The 21,476-nt window shown below is 45.4% G+C and overlaps 2 protein-coding genes across 2 annotated transcripts in view; both read left to right on the forward strand.

The window, feature by feature from the left end:
* kiaa0586 (KIAA0586 ortholog) overlaps positions 1–21,476 on the forward strand; it is a 56,588-nt gene that overhangs the window by 2,526 nt on the left and 32,586 nt on the right. The window contains exons 4-9 of the mRNA XM_040137447.1: positions 1,158–1,227; positions 2,178–2,406; positions 2,692–2,762; positions 3,282–3,366; positions 3,450–3,573; positions 7,051–7,171. Of these exons, the coding sequence (XP_039993381.1) occupies positions 1,158–1,227; positions 2,178–2,406; positions 2,692–2,762; positions 3,282–3,366; positions 3,450–3,573; positions 7,051–7,171 (700 nt within the window). The remainder of the gene's footprint in view (positions 1–1,157; positions 1,228–2,177; positions 2,407–2,691; positions 2,763–3,281; positions 3,367–3,449; positions 3,574–7,050; positions 7,172–21,476) is intronic.
* On the forward strand, positions 14,353–17,250 carry irf2bpl (interferon regulatory factor 2 binding protein-like). Its single transcript, XM_040136461.1, has one exon. The coding sequence runs from the start codon at positions 14,609–14,611 to the stop codon at positions 16,664–16,666; it is 2,058 nt and encodes a 685-aa protein (XP_039992395.1). The 5' UTR covers positions 14,353–14,608; the 3' UTR covers positions 16,667–17,250.

Consider the following 21,476-nt stretch of genomic DNA (forward strand, 5'->3'; position numbering starts at 1 on the left):
GGTTTCTTAGTGTTACTGCAGCATTGACCACTTATTTATGAAATAGTTTCTGAAGAGTTTAGTAGCTGCTGACGTTGAAACAATCAAACTAAAATCCCCAAAAGCTGAAACGTGATTATCCGTGGAAGTCTCAGGGGTGTCTGAGCCTCTGGGCAGTCGCTGTCTTCACTGACTGAACCTTCAACCCAGGTCCCGGTCCAGAAAGCGGCTTTAGTGAAAACTCTGAGTGTGTTGAGCCTGAGACGAGGGAAACTCTGGGTTTTTCAGCTCCAGAAACTGAGAGGACTTTAACTCTGTGAATCTCACCTGCTCCCTGGCAGCTTTTCTCCAACACACCCCGAGTCTCTGTCTCTGCCTGTCGAGTCTGAAGCAGCTTCTGACACGGAGCCTCAGGTCCTCATTCACACAGTCCACATCAGAGACCACATCGGAGTGCGTTGATGTGCAGAAGTTTAGCTGTCCCCCAGGACCGGTCTTTACTAACGTTACCTGTTTTATGACCGGTCGGTCGTCAGTGCGAGGACAGAGACAGCGATCTCTGACATCCAGATGTTCCACATCGTGGCTTCGTCCTCAGCTCAGAATAAAGTCTATTCACCGTCCGTCTTTCTAACCATGAGACTGTGGACGTGAAGACAACTGTCAGGTTGTCAATCAGTCCCCTTCACCGAAACATTTACCGTGAATAAATCTTTACAATGAAGCTTTAGACACACAAGTCTCTGATTGATGGAGAATCATTTCTCATGCTGTGACTGGTCGGACTGATGGCACGTTCCTATCATAGTTATTGATCACATAGTAGATTATGCGATATTTCTGAGTGAAGCTGAAAAGACTTTTTTAAATTCATCTTTCTGGCTCCATTGGATTCAAACGGAGGCTCTGCTCGTTGTTTACCTGTCGCCACGGTGAATGGCAGCATCAGGGCTCCACCGTTGATGCCTTTTTTTCCACACACACACACTTAACGCAGAGTGAACAAACTCAGAGTTTTCTGGAACCAAAATCCAGTTCAGAGCTTGTTGAACCTGGAACAGGCCCCTAGTTTCAGTCTGAGCAGGGAGGAAACACTGCTGATTAGAAGTCAGACAGAATAAATGCAACAGGTGTACTCTTGAGACTGACTCCGCCTCTGCTTACATCATCACTCTCAGGTCACGACCTCTTGACGTCGCGTTTCACGGCTGGAGGTCGAGGAGTCGTACTCGCTGCCCTGAAACAATGGTGAGAACAAACAAAAACACTTTGTGTCTTAAATTTAAGAAAAAGTCTATGGAGTTTGGTGCATTTTTATTAATGCGAAGGCAGATTTTATATTGAAGGAAATTTTTAAAAAAGTAAATAAAAATCAAACATTTGGTAACATTTGCACTTTTAATGAAATAGTTTTGAAATTACCTGTTTTGTGAGGATGCGGAAGATACTAATTTCACGTTGTGATCAGAAACTATAAACAAATAAAATAAAATAGATAATTTTCCAGCAAAGAGAGGTTGTTCTCTGATTTTATTAAGAAGCTGAATAATTCATGAAATGAAATTTAAATTCCACTGAATTTATAGCATTTCAACGTTTTATTCTGAAAAACCATCAGTCTGAGTGTATGTTTGAATTCTCCAGAAGCTCATTTCAAGTTGGTGCAAACTCTACTAGAAAACCGTGATTATATTTTTCAGTTCACAACCTCTCCTAGAAATATTGAGGGTGCTGAGTTTCCATTGGCTGATCCGCTCTGGTTTTTCTCGGAGGATGTTACTGACTGAGCGTAGCCTGGCGGGAGAGAGTCCGATCGATCCTCAGGGATCTGCTCGTTTAAGTTTGACGATCCTGTCTCGACATTTGGTGTCTGGACTTCACCGGTCCACTGAGCGTCTGGGTTTTGGGAAGCTTGGATTGGTGTTTTGTTGGATTTTTGAACCCTTCGGAAATCTCTCCACAGGAAATGACTTTATGATGACTCTAATCACTGTGTCGTTAACTATTCATTAAACTTGAGTTAGGTTTTCAGTTTCCTATTAAACTCTGACCAGTGCAGCTTTTCTTCGCTTCTGTCAGAAACGGACTGAGATTGAACTCTTAACTCTCTGATGGCGAACTCTTAAATCTACGACTTCACGAGGAGCGCCCGAACGCGCCGCATCGCGTGTCCCTATGATGTTCTCTGTGCCCCTCAGCTCTCACAGCGCCCCCCGCAGGAGGGAGATCAAGGTGAAGCTGTTGGGCCCGGGGCCACTCCAGACCAGCTCCCGGGATGCTCCTGTTCTGAGGCCCGGCTCCCAGGATGCAGCGGGTGTAGCGGGTGTCCAGATGGAGGCGGGGCTGTCCTCTGGTCGCCTGGGAGACGCCACCAATGCAGCAGCGGCCGCAGCTGCGGCTGTAGCTGCGGCCGCTCCTCTCATCAAGGTAGATCTGATCTCAGATCAGTTCCTGATCCTGATTCAGAAGTTACTGCATAACTGTAGTGCAACAGGTACCAACTACGTTTTTAAATCTGTCGACCAAAATCACACGTTTGTCAAAGAACAATTTACAGTCTGTAGAGAGTGTGCGTGCGCGTGCTGTTTCAGGTACAGGTGAGACTATGATCCAGGAAGTCCAGCTTGAGTCCGGCTCGTCTCACCTGTACCTGAAACCCCACCAACGCAGAACTCATCGGACAGTTTTCTAATAACTCACCTTTACGCGCAGGCTCAGTCCGACGTGGAGGCCCGAGTGTGTCAGCTGGCGGACGGCGTTCAGAGGCTGCTGCAGGCCGACAGGTGCTCACAGACATGCTTGTCTTCTATACTTGTGAGGACGCTCGTTGACGTAATCCAGTCTCGTCACCTTAAAACCAAGTCTGAGCTCTTGGTAGAAAAAGGGGATTAAACAAAATGTCCCCGGCGGAGTCGCATTAGTCGATCGATCCATTAGTCGATTGACAGAAAATTAAAAATGAATCAGCAGCTATTTTTGAAAACCAATTAGTTTGAATCATTTTTAAGCAAAAATGCCAAAAAGTCAGAAAGTTCCAGGTTCTCAAACAGGAGAATGTCTGCTTTTCCTTCTCTCACAGTAACTTCACTTAACGTCACTGTGGACTCACCGGCATTTTTCACAGTTTTTGATTAATCAAAAATTATTTATTGAGAAAATCAAACATGTAAATAATCATTTTGCGGAACTAGTTCGCACTTTCAAAGTCTGAAAATCAAACTGGTCCCACGAGGGTAAATGTACGAGAGCTGTGAGTACACTGTGTGACATCGCTGTGACATCACTGTCCGCTCTCTTGTCAGGGAGGGCGGGGACAGGGGGCGGGGCCTGAGCCAGCAGACGCTGCGGCACCTGGAGACGCTGCACAGCCAGCAGCTGCAGCTGCAGGTAAACACGCTCACCTGTTGGGGTGCCGCTGACTCATCCCTCTGCTGCCTGACTACTCATTGGCTCTCCTCTCCTCCAATCAGAGCCAGCTGCTGGAGTCGGCCCTCAGGATAGTGACAGGTCACGCCCCCGTGACCTCTACCACCTCGGACCTCACAGCCTCAGGTCGGCCAGCCGGGCTGCAGGTCACACACCCGGACACTACAGGTAAACAAACACACGTACACACACAGACTTGTCTACTCTGTGTTTCCCAACCTGAGGCCCTGGACCTCCGTGCAGGTCCGGACATCGTTTTCGTGAGTTACAAGTTGATTTTGACAGATAAAAAAGTTCCGTTGCAGTTTTTTCAACAGTTGAAGCACGTTGAGTCAGAGATAACAGCCGGTGAGTTGCCAGACGAAGTGTAAGCGGTGAAAGCAAAGGAAGCGCTCGAGAGAGTGCAGGTGTGTGCAGTGTGAGCAGCCGAGGTTTCAGGAAGTGTGTATGTAAACACTGACAGCCTTTAAAACGTGCTGTTGATGTGTAAGAGCTGAAAGCGGCTGAAGTGTCAGTTTCAGAGTAAGTTGAAAGAAGTTGAAGTGACAGTGACTATTATAAAGAGTCCGGTCTAGACCTGCGCTACATGAAAAGTGCCCTGAGATCACCTCTGTTGTGATTCGGTTGGTTTATATAAATAAAGTTTACTTGAACTGAAGTGAATTGACTGAAGCAAGTCAGGTGAAAGGTCAGTGCTGAAATTTAAGTGGAAATGATTTGTCAACAGCTGATGGTACAATCACAGTGGAACTTGTGTTTAATGAGTATTTGATGGACAAGGTAAAAGAGATCCTCCATCTTTTCTTCCTTCCTTTTTCTGTCCTTTGTAATTGTTAGTTTAAATCATTTGTTTTGTGATTTTAGTGTTTTGTATCAGTGTTACTGTGAAAACATGTCGTCAACGCGAGTGTGCGGAAACATATTGGTTCGGATTTATTATGTAAACAAGCTGAAGAATGCAAGTGTGCAAATACGTGTTGGTGTATTTTTGTAACATATTAATTCATCTGTATTAAAGGCTTGTTATTCTCAACCATGGCTTTTCAAACTTTGAGGCACCTCCTCAGGGGAGAGTTGAACGAGGGGTGTGGTGGGAGAGATGTGAGGTAAAGATATAGTGTGAGGTGAAAGGGACAGGTGCATGCATGTGCTGTAAAAACAGGAATAGTTACTGTAGTCTGTCAGCAGGTGGAGCTGCAGCACTGACACGCAGCCGATGGAGATGAAGGCACTTTAAAACACTTAAGAGACAGAGTCAAAGCTCGTCCTCGTCCTCAGAGTCATAACTGAGTCAGATCTGATCTCACAGACAGGAAACACCTGTTGATGTGATTCAGTGTGACGTCCACTTCCTGAGGACGTCCTGATCTCTGATGTCCCTCCACAATAAAGCTCCACAAATCCACTTGGACACCAGAGGAAAAGAGGCTGCAGAACTTCATTCAGAATCTTCATGAATTTGCTGCTTTTCTTGGTCTTGCATTATGGTACATTTAGTATTTAGGGTTTGGGACTGTTGGTTGTACCAACCAGACCAAACAATAAATCAGTTAATCACGTAAATAATCATAAAAATACTTGGTAGTTGTAGCCCTGGTTCACTGACACTTTTTTGGTCCAGTACAAAGTTCAAGTTAAATGTTGAATTGATCAGCGCGCAGCTGTTGTGAATTGTTGTGACCAGCAGGTGGCAGCAGTGTCCCTCTGACACGTAGAGGCTGTTACCATGGAAACACCCCTCCTCGGACCGGGACTGATGCAGCAGAACAGATCAGTGTGTGTTTTTCTGGAGGCGGAGGTTTCTTCCATTTTAGCCCCGCTGGGATGGAGATGGTGTTGTCATGGTAACCTGGCTGTTTGTAGCAGCAGGCTATTTATGGCTTCGATCCTGAATTCACTGGTGATACTCTGCAGCCGTGTGTGTGTGTGTGTGTGTGTGTGTGTGTGTGTGTGTGTGTGTGCGTGTGCGTGTGCGTGTGTGTACAAACGTGTTTTTGTTACGTGCTCTTTGGGACTTTTTCCGATATAAACTCCGATCTTATCGGGACCAGTAGTCCTCATGGGGACCAAAGCCTGGTCCTAATGAGGCAGAACGTCCTTGGGTTTGGATAGGCTGTCCACAATGAATGGAAGTCAATGCAATGTCCTAACAAGGAAAGCTGCACTGTGTGTGTGATCATGTCCTGGAGACACCTACTGTAGCATGAGCTACAACAGAGGACAGAGGACCTCCACCACCACCACCACTTCTTTTTCATGTCCGTCTTTTAGCATTTAACTTCATGCAGCCTGAACCATTTCCTCTTTATTTCTGTCCCAGTGCAGCTCTGCTCTAATGACTCGTCACTAACAGATGAATATCAACGTCCTCTAATACGACTAGTTACTCTGCGGTTTCAGGCAGCTTTCACTCTGATTACCTACAGCACACGTTAAATTCTTCTTTTTACTCTGCTATGACATTTTTGTGAACGAAACATTCCCACAAACGGAGCGGAACAGGCAGCCTGGAAGTTTCAGGGCGTTGATTATATTAATGATCGAATCTCGCGAATATGCACTTCCTCTCGGACAGTTGGTTTTCATCAGTCCGAAACAAGTGATGTACGACAGCTTTGTGCGGTTAAGAGAGTTTGGAGAATCCGACTTGGAAAACCCAAGTCAGAATTTTAGGACAAGAATACGAAAATGTTCTTGCATGAGGCCCATTGTTTCCTGACATCTTTTACGGGACATTTTCTGGAAAACTTGGCTGTTGTCTTTACATGGAAGCCATGACAATGTGAATCCATTATCATCTCTGATGATTTTAACAGATTTGACCCTTGGGCAGGTTTTGAGGAGGTTTTAGAGGTTCCTCATAGGGTTCCAATGGTCCCTGAGGAGGTTATAGGTTCGGGGATCCTTACGGTCATTGAAGTGGTTTCAGAGGTTCTTGAAGAAGTTTGTTTTAAAGGTCCCTGAGCATGTTCCAGGGGTTCTTGAGGTGGTCCCAGAGGTCCTTGTGGTGGTTGTAGGGAAGAGATTCACGGAATCTGTGATGAGTTCCCAGGGATCCTTAAGGAGGTTTCAAAGGTCCTTGAGGAGGTACCAGAGGTCACTGTGGAGGTTCTAGGAGTTCCTGAGGGATTAGAGAGGGCCTTAGGGAGGTTCTATCAGTCCTTGAGGAGTTTCCAGTGGTCCTTGAGCAGGTTCCATGGGTCCTTAAGGAGCGTGTAGGGGTCTTTGAGTGAACTGAATGCTAATGTATTGAGAAGCATCAGTCCTGTTGCTGTGCTTACGTGAACCTAGTGATGGTTTGTCTGTCTGTCCGGCAGTTTGAGTCAAACGGACATCTCTGCAAGTCTTCAGGCAGGTTTCCATGAAAATTGACTGTGAACATTGAAGCTCCCCAGAGGATGAAGTGTTATGACTGTGTAACCTTTGACCTTTCCTCTAATGCCACCCTCAGGTTACATTTCCACCTGTAACCGAGATATTTTGCGTACACCGTACAGTGTGTTAATGTAGGAGCTGCAGCTCAGTGGACATCTCCAGTCTCTACTGAAGAGTTTGCTGCTCTTCATCTGTCTTTACCGTGTTCTGCTGGAAACAGAAATCACCAGTAGAGACTGACTCTGAATTGTTTTCTTCTCTCTCCATCAGCAAACGTCCTCAGCAACCAGCGTCAAGGCTCCTCGGCAACCAGAGCCGCCGCCGCAGCTGTGGAGACTGCCCCGGTTGCCATGGCAACAGCCGGCCGTGACCGATGGCCAGAGCAAACCAGGTGAAGGGAAGGGGAGGGGGGAGGGTGTTTCTGTGGGTTTGAGCGTGACAGTTTTGTTAAACAGAGACTGAATCTGCTGCTGAAAATAAATCGGGCAGACCGAGCTGCTGTTTAACAACAGATCTATGACGCTTTAAATTTCCATCTGACGGTCACAGCAAACGCGGACCCTGCAGTCCATAATCGCAATTTTAAAATATGTTGTCGAGTGGGAGCGTTGGAGCCGATGAAAAGTCAGAATTCATTCCAGGTCAAACTGGTCTGGTGGCTTTATTATTTATAAACCACGACCAAGAAACAAGGCAGCACAGCTCAAAACCCCCCACTGAAAGGTTTTCACCGCTCCAGGTCCAGAGTCAGACCAGGTCCAAGTGAACACTCTGTAACTGGATCAGGTAGAGTCTCAGGCGTCTGTGTCAGTACACGCCTGAGTGGCTCTGAATGGCGGAAATATTTTGAACATCAGATGGATTCCGTTAAACCGGTCATGTCTGCAGCCACCGCTTCACAGTGAGCGCTCCAGCTCGGTTCCACGAGCTGAGACTCCGTTTTTTTAGCTCCAGTGAATCCATAAGAGATTCCCTTTAGTTGAAATTGATTAAAATGTTTCATATTCTCAGATTCTCTCAATATTATAACCGTCTTTTTCTGGTTCTAAGTGCTTATTAAGTATGTGTGATACTGCACCAAAAATATCTATGCAGAAACACCGTATAGAGTAGAATGTGAAGGAGTGGTGGCGGACCTTCGTCTCACAGATCAGAGACATCTGAAAAGAATTTGTCAGGTCTGTCTTTGTAGTGACGCAGTGGGTGTTGGATTGGCACTAATTAAACACATATGGATATTTCTCAGTCCGGCTTCCCGTAGGTCACCTGATATGTTCACACCTCATTCTGTCTTCTCTCTGTCTTCATATCGTCCGTAGCAGGTGAGCGGGGGTTTTGAGAGGCATTGTAAAAGTCACCTAACGTACTGATCGAGCTCATCTGATTGGGGAGGACTTCACACCCTCGCATCTGATCCTCTGTCGGGGCTTTCATTACAGCTCTCTCTAGAAATGACTCTTTGAAGCATGCACCCGCCGACAGTATAAAGGAATCATTTTTGTGGCTTTCCACATGTTTTTTTGAGACCGTCATTATTATACTGCTGTTAACGTTGCTGCCCGTTAACTGATAGATCCTCAGCCTGCTGCTGCTGATGGTGTTTTCTCTATTGGAGTCTGTTGAAGTCGAGCACATTCTGGATCAGGTCGATTTATTTTCTGGTCTGTTTGGATCCCGTCTGTCTGTTTTGAAAATGTATTTTTTTTTCCATCAGTTTCGAGTAGATTTTCCACAGGTCCGTTTCGGATCAGCGTTTTGACCCCTCTACCCCTCATCCCTTTACCGCCACACTACCCGCTGACATTTACTTAGACTTAAACAGAACAAAGGGTTGCCTGAGTAGCACATTAATACCTGTGTTATCTATCGTGTCCACAGACGCCGTCATGGAATTACGGGCTGAAATTGTTTGTACAAGGGTGCAGTGCAGGGAGCGTGATTTAGAAAAGGTAACTTTGTAATTAGCAGTTCAAATAACAATTTATTTATAATTTACTACAGGATACAGAAATGAAACCATAGTACTGAAACACTTCTTAATACAAGAAGGGGGGTAAATAATCATAAATAGGTTAGCGAAGTGTTTTTCCCCTGTTCTCTGTTCCCATTTCAAATGTTCCTTTAAACCGCATCCAGAAAAAATCCCACATAATGTAAAGATCATACAGATTCGTCTTATTATGGCCAATATTAAGTTTTAGTTATTTAAAATCATTGTTTTGTTCATCAGTTTGGCAGACGGCTCCAAATACTACAACGCCCAAGAGCCTCAGCGAGGTGTAAATCAAAGCGCTGGAGAATTCGGAAAACTTCTGTTACAGTGTGAACAAAACATGGCGCAGTAGTTGCTCATTTTATCCGAAACTGATCCAGAATCAGAAACTGAAATCGGCTTCTATCCTCCAGATTTTATGTCCACAGGCGTCTTGTGGCTTTGACTTTTTATCCAAGAATCAGATATTTTCTAACGCAGTTGTTCATCTGTTGCTCTGATGATTCTAGCGACTATTTCCACTATCGATTAATCTGGCCATTATTTCTGTGATTAATCATTTTGTCAATAAAATGTAAGAAAATAGTTTTAAAAAAAACCGTGTTGTTTTAATTCATCACAGCCCACGGAGATGTATTCAACCTGCTCGTTCTATTCGACCAACAGGCCAAAACCCAAAGTATTCAGTTTATGATCACGTATGACAGACAAAACCATCCAATCTTCACATCTGAGTAGCTGGAACCATCAGCATTTTTTCTTGAAAGGTGACTGAGACGATTAATTGATTGTCAAAATAGTTGCAGATTAATTTTCTGTCGATTGACTAATAGATGAATTGACTAATTGCTGCGGCTCGACTACTCATGCGGCGGTTTTGGGAAGCTTTCAGAACAAAACAGAACAGCCAGACTGATTGTTTCCCAATTATGAAACAAAATAAATGAAATGTTTCCTCCCAGAATTTAGGGCAAGACCAGAGACAGTGAGTCTGGGTCTCCTCCTCTGATTTATATTTGCCACAAGCAGCTAAAACTGAAGATCCAGAGGAGGCTGCGTCTTGATTCAAACACTTGGTGTGTCTGATGTGAACACTGCAGCAGGTTTCCACCCGAAAACTGTGTGTGTGTGTGTGTGTGTGTGTGTCTGTGTTTAGTTCTACTTCTATCTTTGTAAGGACCAGTGAGTTTTAGACCTTAAGGGGTGAGGACATTTTGTCCAGTCCTTACACCTTCAAAGGGCTGTTCGAGGCTTCCGACCTGGTGGTAGGGTTTAGAATAGAACCATGTTCTGGTTAAGGTGAGGGGCTAGGGAATGCATTATGTCAGTGAGTGTCCTCAAAAGTAATGTAAAACAAGCGTGTAAGTGTGTTTGTGTGTGTGTGTGTGTGTGTGTGTGTGTGTGTGTGTGTGTGTAGCTCGCTCGATTTGCATAATCATTCAGAGAGAGCGAGAGTCAGGGGCGACCGAGGCAGCAACTCCTCCTATATTCAGCAGCTTCATCCTCCTCCTCCTTGCAGTGTGGTCGCCAGGCGCGTTTCCACGGCAACACAGACATATCCATCAGAGGCGCGCCGAAACGAATCTGTGTGTGTGTGTGTGTTGAACTGGCACTGAGCCAACCAGCCGACATTAAACCCTCGCTGGAGGTTTGCTGTCGGCTGGTGGGAAACGTGGATTTCATTTTTTTCTTATTTTTATGCCATTATGTCGAAGGCAAAACCTGAACAACGGGTGGAGGAACAGGAGGGGTCAGTGTATGGTTGGATGAGCATGAGGATGGGGTGGTGGCCCGACACCTGACTGGGACACTTCATGTCGGTGTTTCCTTTAATCTGTCACCCGTCAGTATGAGACTAGTTTCATTCATTTTTCAATAATGCGAAACAAGCACGACATCACATTGCACACCGCAAATAACAGGGTGTCTACGGGTCTTCGGAAGCCTCTAACCGCGTTAAACTCAGTCCATCAATAAAAGGCCTTCGAAGGTTTTAAAAAGTCTTGAGTGTCATTATAAACGTGTTGAATCAACGGTAACATTAGTCGGAGCGTTTGTCGCCACGAAGCTCGTCCACTCAGAATGGACAAGTGTTGATTTTAGCAAAAAATCCAGTGAACACGTTATTTATTTATTTATTTTTTAAAAATTCCATCCATTAATTTCCTGCCTCTTATCTGGGTCCAGGCATGGACGGATTATCAGACATTTCCTTCATTCTTCGACCGGTATGACCACGAAAAAGGGACTGAATTAAAATTCTACGTGGTATTGAAACGGTCTTTAAAAGCCTTAAATCAGATTTTGGTGAAAACTGTAGAAACCTGGAATAAACAATAAAAAATCTCTGGTTTTGTCCAACCTACAGACCAACACCCAGAGACGTTCAGTTTACTGTGATATTAAAATCATCACAACGGTGGAGCCGGAACTGGTGGACGTTTGGCATCCTTGCTTGAATAATACCTGAAATGATTAGCTGATTATATTCAGATCAATTCCTTGACGATCAACTAATTGATTAATCGACTGATTGTTGCAGATTTAGTGCTCATGCGGCAGATCCCCGTGTAATGTCAGAAAACCTCGGAAACATGTTTTAGCTGACGGCAGAAATTGAAAATACACCGAGGACAGAAACACAAAGAGAAGGAAACAACAGTCTTGAGCTGGATGATCGAGGCTCACTACACACTGAGAGAGAGAGAGAGAGAGAGAGAGAGAGAGAGGAGAGGGTGGGGGAGGGAGCACCAGACAGGTGAAACCTGCCTAGCAACACAAATACAGATGTTTCCCTTGTTGTCAGACTGAACCATCAGCCAACAGTCAGCTGCTGTACTGAACCTCCAGTGCACATTTACATTCCACCTTAAACAGGTCTGAGGTCAGGAAACGCGTCAGTATCAGACGTAGTCTGTGCGTCATGTTGTTTGCTGCAGCTTCTCTCTGAAGTTACATGATGTTTCCACTGAGGGACATATTCATTCAACACACATATTACGTTTTGAGGAGATTTCAAACCACGTATATTCAGACGGAGGGTTTTTAAAGCTGCGGTTGATCAACAGACAATTATTTCACCCGAATAATTGAATCATTTTTGTTGTAATTTTTGAGCGAAGATGCCAAACATGATGGTTCTAGGTTCTCAAATGAAAGATGTTCCGGCTTTACCTTGTACATTTAATATTTACGGGTTTTCGGACTGTTGGTCGGACATTTGATGACGTCACCTCGAACTCGGAGAAAGTGCGATGGACATTTTTCAGTTTTCTGACGTTTCATACACCGAACAGTTTATCAAGAAATCGATATGTAGATTGATTGATAACGAATAAAACTGTTAGTTCCCGTCCGAATGGTTTTTAAAGTCAAACACTTGAATGCTTATATGCAGTAGCATTTAAATTTCAACATGAAGTGTTCACTAGTAGTTAAATGGCTGTACCTAAGTATTGATTCGAATCCTTATGGATTTTATAAATCAGTGATTTTGGATTCTGCCACAGACATTGATCAACTGCGTCTGTGTCCAGTTCCCTCATGAATAGAAACATCCCCCCCATGTTGGAGATGTTTTATAGGGAGAGAAAGGACACTATTCCTCTGGAGGCTTTCTGTAGCCACTTATTCCAATGATTATACTATAAGTTAGAATTATTGTACGTTTTTTTAAGGCCTGAACCTCACACACCTTAGGAGCTGACGCTTGTTAACATCTCTACACTGAGTCGGAAGCTTTGTAGTGTTTTCTTTTCTATAAACAAGTCCTTGGATCAAACAGTGTTTGGATTTTTTGAGATAATCTTAAATAAAAAGTGTTAAAAGAGTGTGAAGAACTGGTATCGGGCTTATTGCAATCGAGCATAAGATACTTACACATGCTCACACACAGTCTTCGAATAGACATACAGCTACAACAGAGATGCAACTAATGATCATTTTCATTGTCATTCAATCTGCTGATTAGTTTGTCACTTAATCGATTAAGGCTTTGGTCTGTAAAACATGAGAAGTATCAAAAGTATCCACCACAACATCCTTTTTGTCGGGTGAACAGACAGAGACATTCAGTTCACTGTAAATCTCAAATCTGAGGACCTGGAACCATCAAATGTTTGGCGTTTTTACTTGACAGATTATTGAAACTATGAAATAAATGACTCCTTTATAAAATATTCGCTTATTGATTTTCTCACAGTCGACTTATCGAGTCGTCGTTGCAGCTCTAGGCGACGATAATCAGATGCAGCTTAACCACAAACGCAACCATCAGAATTAAGCAAATGCGAGGAGATGAGAAGCGTTTTCTGCTTTTGAAAAGCCGGAACCGAAGGCCCGAGTCGGGTGAACCGGGGCGGGCTCTGATAGGTTCGTATTGATCAGCAGGCCAGAGAGCAGCTGTGGAGCAGGTGTGTGTTCAGCTTTATCGATAAGAAGCCAAATTGTGTGATCGATTCTGAAAGTAACGGGAAGCCGGTGCAAATATCTCGAGACAGATGTGATGTGATGACATGAGTTCTTTATCGGTGGGACCCTGGCAGCAGCCGGTCCAGTCTCTTGAATCGGACTATCGCAGCAGTCCCACTGACAGGACGCTACTGGACTTTTCATCCAGCTGTTACTGGACTCTGTCCGTACTGGTTGTGTCTCATACAGGGAATCTGTAGGTCTTAACCTCTGAGGACTTTTTGAGACTTTATCAGACGGTAGGTCTTGTGTGTTGCCGGTGTCGGCTGTAAGGTGAGATGTGAAATGTTTGCGTCTGTCAGGAGACGTCCTCCACCTCTAAACTAACAGGGGGGTGTTTGTGACGGGGGACTGTCCGTTTTCTGCGTGTGTTAGTTTAGTTAGGAACTACTGTTATATACAGCCGAGCACTAGTGAAAAATGTGCTGTAATAACAGACCATTGTCGGCCATATTGTCTCCACTGGTTTTCTGGCACACTTTCGTTCTGAGGCTGGTATTATAATGAGACAGGAATGAGACTGAGCCGCGTCTTCCACATTTTAAATGTAACTCTCTGGGGCTCGTTTTTGTTGACTTTCTCTGCCGTCATGTTGGTCTTGGTTTGTTTCAGCGGCTTTAGCCTCTGTGGGTGTTCGGTCAGCTTCCGTTTCTCGGCTGACCGATGTGTCGTGTTGGAAATCTGCCTCATGAGGCCTGAGCGGAGCTGGTTTCAGGGACGGTCTGCCGAAACACACCGTTTTCGCCCGGAAGGCCGCCTGTTGTGATCTCGGAGCTGAAATGGATCACGTTTCGATTGCCATTGTTCAGCTCTGTGTTACCTGCAGGTGTCATGTGACAGTAAGAGTTGAGGAGCTGCTGCAGCCTGTTTTTTTGTTTGTTGTTTTTCCCTCCTGCTCCTCATTCAGACTGGGGGAGAAGGGGGTGAGACAGATGGAGGAGGAGGATGGAGGGAAGGAGGGCAACAAGTGGCACCGTGTCATTTCAGTCTCAGCGGGGGGAGGGGGCAGTGACGTCACGTACTCTACCAGGTGGCATTCCTGGGGGGGGGGGGGTCCAAATTCCTTAGCTGCTCTGGGAGCTTTGGGAGCGAGGCATGCAGGGAAAAAACGCAGACCACCCCTCTCCTCCTCCTCCTCCACCACCTCCTCCATCTCTGCAGCACAACACGGAGCTCCAGCAGCAGCAGCAGCAGGACGAGGAGGACACGGAGGAGGAACAATAACCGGAGAGGAGAGAAGAGGAGTCAGTCCAGTCCGTCCGTCCGTCCTCCTCTCGGGGTTTATTTCTCTGGTTCCGCGGGAAGAACCGAGCTGGTGTAAGCAGCTCCGCGGAGGAGGCAGGGAGGGAGACGGGCAGGGGGAAGATGTCCTCCCCGCAGGTCTCCTCGTCCCGCAGACAGTCGTGCTATCTGTGCGACCTGCCCCGCATGCCCTGGGCCATGATCTGGGACTTCACCGAGCCCGTGTGCCGGGGTTGCGTCAACTACGAGGGCGCGGACCGCATCGAATTCGTCATCGAGACAGCCCGGCACCTGAAGCGGGCACACGGTTTCCAGGAGGGCAGATCCCCCGCCGGCGGACCGCCTCCTCCGCCGCCGCAGCAGCCCGCCGTGGCGAAGAGCCAGGCGGTGTTACTGACCGGGAAGGAGTCGGTGGGGCAGCTCAACCACCACCACCACCAGGCGGACGGACCGGGCAAGTCTCAGCAGCCTGGTTTGGACCGGTACTCGCTTGGTGCGGACAGCCGGGCTCGGTTTGAGTACAGCGGACACAGCAGCAGCAGCGGCGGCGGCGGCGGCGGCAGGCTGCCCAACGGGATCGGAGGACCGAATGGATTCAAACCGGACGACGGACCGCCCGAGCTGAACCGACAGAGTCCGAACTCGAGGAGCAGGAGCCACGGGGGCCTGGTGTCGGCACCGGGACAGATGACCGTCCCACCGAACCTGCTGCCTCAGACCCTCCTAAACGGACCGGCCCCGCACGGCATGGCGAGCAGAGCCGCCCCGCCGGGCACGATGGTCGGCGTCTCTCTGCCCGGACAGGTGGGGCTCTCTGACCCGGGAGGGAAGCGACCCGCCTCGGTGTCCAGCACGGACCAGGAGCGGGAACTGAAGGAGAAGCAGCGGAACGCGGAGGCTCTGGCCGAGCTGAGTGAGACCCTCCGGAACCGGCAGGAGGATTGGGCGAGCAAGCCGAAGACGGTGCGGGACACGCTGGTCGCGCTGTCCGGCTGCACCCCGTTCGACGTGCGCTTCAAGAAAGACCACGGGCTGGTCGGCAGGGTGTTCGCCTTCGACGCCGTGTCCAAACCCGGCATGGACTACGAGCTCAAGATCTTCATCGAGTACCCGAGCGGCTCCGGGAACGTGTTCTCCAGCGCCTCGGGGGTGGCCAAGCAGATGTACCAGGACTGTATGAAGGACTTCGGCAGGGGGTTGTCCTCCGGGTTCAAATATCTGGAGTACGAGAAGAAGCACGGCTCCGGGGACTGGCGGCTGCTCGGGGATTTATTACCGGAGTCCCTGCGGTTTTTTAAGGAGGGTTTGGGGGGAGACATGCTGCCGCAGCCCTTCATCGACGGCAGCTACCCGCTCCTGCCCACCTCCTTGGTGCTTCCCGGCCGAGCTCTGGCTTCGGGCAGCGGGAACAGCGGCTCCAGGGCCGGGGTTCGGAAGAGGAAAGCCTCGCCGGAGCCGGACTCAGCGGAGGGCGGCCTGAAGCTGACGGAGGAGCAGCAGAGGCAGCAGTGGATCAACAGCCAGACCGAAGCTCTCAAGCTCTCCATGGCTGCGGGCTCCTTCGCCGGGCCCCCCCCTCCGCTCGGCGCGGGGCACCCCGGCCTCCCCTCCGGCCGCGCCACACCCCCGGAGTCCGCCGCTCCTCCGCAGAACGGACAGTCCCCGATGGCCGCGCTCATGTCAGTCGCGGACACGCTCGGGAACGCGCACTCCCCCAACAAGGACAGAGACTCGGTTCACTCCACCACCTCCTCCTCCAGACACAACAGCAGCAGCCCGGTGTCCCCCGCCTCCGTCTCCGGGCAGAGGCGCCTCTCGTCCCGCAACGGAGACCTAGGGCTGTCCGCGCCCTCACAGTCCGCAGGTGGCATGGAACCGGTGCACGCGCAGAACGTGCCCGACTCCCCCATGGCCAACAGCGGGCCTCTGTGCTGCACGATCTGCCACGAACGCTTAGAGGACACGCATTTCGTTCAGTGTCCCTCTGTCCCCAACCACAAGTTCTGCTTCCCCTGCTCCAGAGAGAGCATCAAGGCCCAGGGAGCCTCCGGGGAGGTGTACTGCCCCAGCGGGGAGAAGTGCCCCCTGGTCGGCTCCAACGTGCCCTGGGCCTTCATGCAGGGGGAGATAGCCACCATCCTGGCCGGAGACGTGAAGGTAAAGAAGGAGAGGGACCCCTGAGGAGGATGAAGAAGAGACCTCTCTGCTTTCACTTCAAAAAACACATTAATGTGAACCACACAGTCAGTCTGCTGCTGAGCCTCAAAACCTTGCTTCTCTTTGTCTGTCAGGGGAGTGAAATTATTGATCCGAATACAAATCGAGGTGTTTTTCGTTTTGTTTTGTTTTTTTCCCCAAACATTTCTTCAGCCAAAAATGTCTGGATGCTGGTGGAAGGATTTTGATCAGTCGTAGAAAGAAGTGAAACAGGGCTGCTGATTATTAGAGAACAGAATCCTTAAAAACAATTCATTTTAAGATGACTATTGACGAGGTAAGTAAATTAAATAGGTGAAAAACTCAGCTTCTCAGTAGAACGGTGTTTCAGTGCTGTGATAGGAGCCTAGCTCTGGGCTTTTATTCCAGTAATCTGATGCAGTTTAAAATATTCCTTTTCATGAATGAATGACACGTTTTTGAGCTGACCTGACTGTTAGTTGCGTACAAACACCTTTGAGGTATTGATTTTGCAGCAATAAAAAATTTTACATTCTTTTTTTTTTTGGATTAATCAATTAATCCTTTAGTCTGTATCATAAAAATAGGAAAAAGTACCCATCACAATTTCCTGAAGTCCAAGCTGACGTCTTCAAATGTCTTTTGTCCAAACAACAGTCCCAAACCCAAAGAGATTCAGTTACTGTGACAGAAAACAGACAAACATTAGAAATAGGGACCTTTTGGTATTTTTGCTCGAAAAATGACTTAAACAATTAATCAACTATCAAAATGGTTGACCAATAATTTTCTCTTGACAGACTAATCAATCAACTAATTGTTTCAGAGTGAATGGTTTCCAAGGTTGTCTTTATTGGAAATATCCATCACCAGTGACAGTGTAGATACAGACAGGAGGCGGGGGGAGGAAGACAAAACAAAATACTGTTCGGACCCAATGTGACATCCTGTTTCAGAAGCTTGGTCCTGAGTCTGGGAAGAAAACCGAGGCTTTAAATTCAAGGGTTTAAATTGCGCTGAGCTGACTTCGCAGATAAATTGATTAAATAAATAACTATGATTGTTAACAAAGCAGTAAGCTGCTTATGGGGAAAATTTGTCCTCAAGCGTTTTTCATAGTCGATTATAATCCATATCGGTCAGGTGACCTCTCCTGTACAAAGAGGAGGAGATTCTTGTCGGACTGAAACGCTGTGTGAGCTAATGATAAAAAGCTCTGGTAATGCAAAGTGACAAAGGTGTAGGTTTACTGACAACACCTCAATACATCTGCAGAAGCAATCAGGAGATAGGAGGGATGAAACTAGTGATTGCTTCTACTGTGGATTATGTTTTTAATTAATCCAAAGTGTCCAAAATAACACTAGGTTTTTAATGATCAGATTACAGGCTTGTAGTCAGGAACTTAGAAATAGTGAGGTTATGAGTCAAAGCCTTAGGCACGTCTTAGTCTTAAAATACATTTTTTCAAATTATTCCTAGTTAGTTGTTACATTTTCTACAAGTTGTCTTTAGATGACGCAGTTCGTTCAATGAAATTCCTCTAAATATCAACACCTGTCCATAACCTGAACCCAGCTAACAAAATTCTAATAACTGTCTCAAAACGCGCTGTCTCTATTTTCCCTATGAATAGTACCAAATGTACTAGTAGTCCTTTACTGGAAACCTTGGAAATTATTAGGAAACTACAGACAGGTAAAATAGTGGGTTACCTCTTTATTTCCCGATGAAGCCCTCTCCATGCAGCCAAGAATAAAATTCTGTTTACGAACCACTGAATCTTGGTGTAGAAATACTGGGAACAGCAGTAAAATGTATATTTTTAACTGTAGAATTTAAACACAGCAGCAGCAGCTGCTGAGGATACTGAGGCAATGACCAAAATAAATACTCAACCCAGGACCAGTATAATTGTTTCTGGGAATTTAGGGGTTATTTTATATACTGTGTTTACTCACCAATTACATATGCAGGGTGGGTTTTCAAGTCTGACTAGTAGTTTTTAGACTAAATATTTTTAAACTGACAGATTTTAGGCCAAACTGATAAATTAGATTATATTTACTGAAGGGATTTACTATTTCTCCACCTGAATTATTTCCTGACAGTGTGGAGAAGCCCTTGAAACAGCCTTTAGACATGTAGGGAGATAAAAGATGGTGTTTTTCATCCATCATGAATCATGAAAACCACAGTCATCGAGGCATTTTGTTTAATGTCCTGAAGGTGTGACCTGGGTTCATAAGAAACTTTGATTAAAGGGAGGAAGTGTGCACAGATTCAGCTTCAATCTCTCATCCTGATCCTGAACCACTTCGACCCAGTGGCAGGGGAAAGTCGACATAACTGAAGATCAGATAACATTTACGGAAAATATAACCGGACAGTTTAACGTGTGAATACTGGTCGCTTAAAAAACCCACAGATTCACAGGATATATACAGAGGACACAACCTCAGTGTTTCTTTAGACTTTTTAGAAAGTCCAAAAATGCAGACAGATTCGGTTCATGATGAACTGAAACCATTTTTACTGAGGACATGTCCTGAAAGTGATTCATGATTCAAGGTTCTAAAATTTTTCAGCGTTTGGCTCAATCAGAATGCTATAAAGTTCAATTTTAGCACCCATGAGAAATCAAAAGGCTGCTGCAGCTCTGCAAGCGTCTAAAGGGATTTCAAGCAAAAATGCCAGAAAAGGAACTGGTTCCAGCTTCTGTTCTGGTTCCACATGTGAATATTTGCTGGTTTTTTCTTCCGTGAAAATAAAAGTTTAAACCGTTGCTCAACCAAAACAAGACATTTGAAGACCTCACTTTGGACTTGGATGGACATTTATCACTATTTTCTGACACTTTATAGAATGAACGATCAATTGAGACAATAATTGTTAGATAAATAGAATGATCATTAGTCATAGCTGCCTTACTTCAGATTGTTTGAGCAGCCCAAAACCACAAAGACATTCCGTAAATAATGAGGTGAAATAAGTTCTACTGGAGAATTTATCCTGAAAATAATTAATTTATCCAGAAAATTATCAGTTTGATTAATCGACTTGTTCTTTAAGTAGTGAAGTCCAGTTTTCTCATCCGCTGACAAATATTTTATTCCAAATAAAAGCTGATATCAATTTTTAAAAAGTAAGTAAACGAGACTTTGGTAAGAATATGGGAATTGTTTGAAATAAGAACAGGAACGTTGGTAGTACTGACAAGTGTACAAGATCTTGTTTGGATGAGTCATTTAAAAGTTTGAATTAATGTTTAAACGATGCAAGTGAAGCATAACGACTCCACTTTGAACGGGAACAGGGTAAAATTATTGTCTGCGATCGTCTATGTAACAGCATCAGTTTGTCAGTTTCAGCTTATAGCCCCAAAATTTGTCAGAAGTCCAAAAGTTTAGAGATGGATTTGTCAGCATCTTAATTATACAACAGAACATCGTCGGCATACAACGATATCTTAAGAGGGCTGCCCTCTCTCCGCTGACACATTTTAACAAGGAAAAGAAGTTTTTCAGGCTGAGCAGCTGCAGTATGGGACTCGTTACAGGATGGAGGTTTTGCAGAGACATTGAGTGAAGCATATAAATGTTCTACATGTGGATGTTTCAGAAAAAGTCTTCTAACAAAGAAAAAAGAGTCAGAGTGTTTTTGTTGTCGTGGAGGTGATGGAGGTGTGAACCGTGATGGTGTGATGTTGTGTTTAAACAGACAGGTTCAGAGAGTGATAGAGCTCTCAGTCACAATAACACAGACTTCATCATCACACCGTCAGTTTATAAAATCACTTCTCAGTAAAATTAAGTTTTTATTTTTTATAGGAGTCTTAAACTATTTAAGGTATTTAATTTTTTGTGATTTTTTTTTTTAAATTTAAACATTTTCATATTTTACAATTTTTTTTACTGCAATAAATCTTTTTGTCTTCAGACGTTCTATGTTTTTCTGTTTTACATTTAAGCTTTGATTCAGTGAACAGCACCACGAGATACATCGAATACATTGCCCCCCCCCCCCCCTTTTTTTTTCCTGTTCCTGTAAAGACAGATGATACAAATGATAAAACAGATGAAACAAACACATTTGATCTTGTAACGTGCCTTGGAGCTGAGTCAGTTGTAATAAATTTCATTGGTATGAACCTTTTCAGTGAAATGTGACTTTTCTTTCTGACTCAACACCTGGGACTGAGCTTTATTTTGAAATTGTATTTGAGCAGAGATCTTTGGAAAAGTTTCCAAAAATCTCAGATCTGCCAGGCTCTGAGATCTCATCAGACACGTAGAATATTTCCATGAAAAACATGGAGTCTGTGGTTTGAATATTTAACTCCTTGGAAACGTCAGAAAGCTTCACTGAGAGGCTGCAACAACAACATACACAGATATAGTAAACTCTTAAATAGTAGATGTGGCTTTTACTTACTGCACCTGCAGAGAGAACCGGGATACAGCCCTTTGTTTCTGTTTTTTTCTGTTTTATATTTGATGCTATTTTAGTAAGTGTCCTTTCCGTTCTCTGATCTGCTCCGAACTTAATTTGCTATTGATAAAAACTCAACATTTCCTCCATGTTTACCTGTTTTTTCACAGCACTGATACATCAGTACAATTCCAGTGTCATTTCAAACTGTGTAACAGTACTGTTTTCATTGACTAAATATTTCCTGTCACATCTTCTTGGCCGTTTTCTTCTATCGCTGTTAAGTTATGAGTAGTCAAACTCAAAACGTCCTGCTCAGATATTTTCCATTTAAAACCTTAAAGCAGCTCAAAATGTACGATTAATTCTTTTTCTGGCTGTA

Source organism: Xiphias gladius, chromosome 10 (genome assembly GCF_016859285.1).
Source record: "Xiphias gladius isolate SHS-SW01 ecotype Sanya breed wild chromosome 10, ASM1685928v1, whole genome shotgun sequence".
Classification (NCBI taxonomy): domain Eukaryota; kingdom Metazoa; phylum Chordata; class Actinopteri; order Istiophoriformes; family Xiphiidae; genus Xiphias; species Xiphias gladius.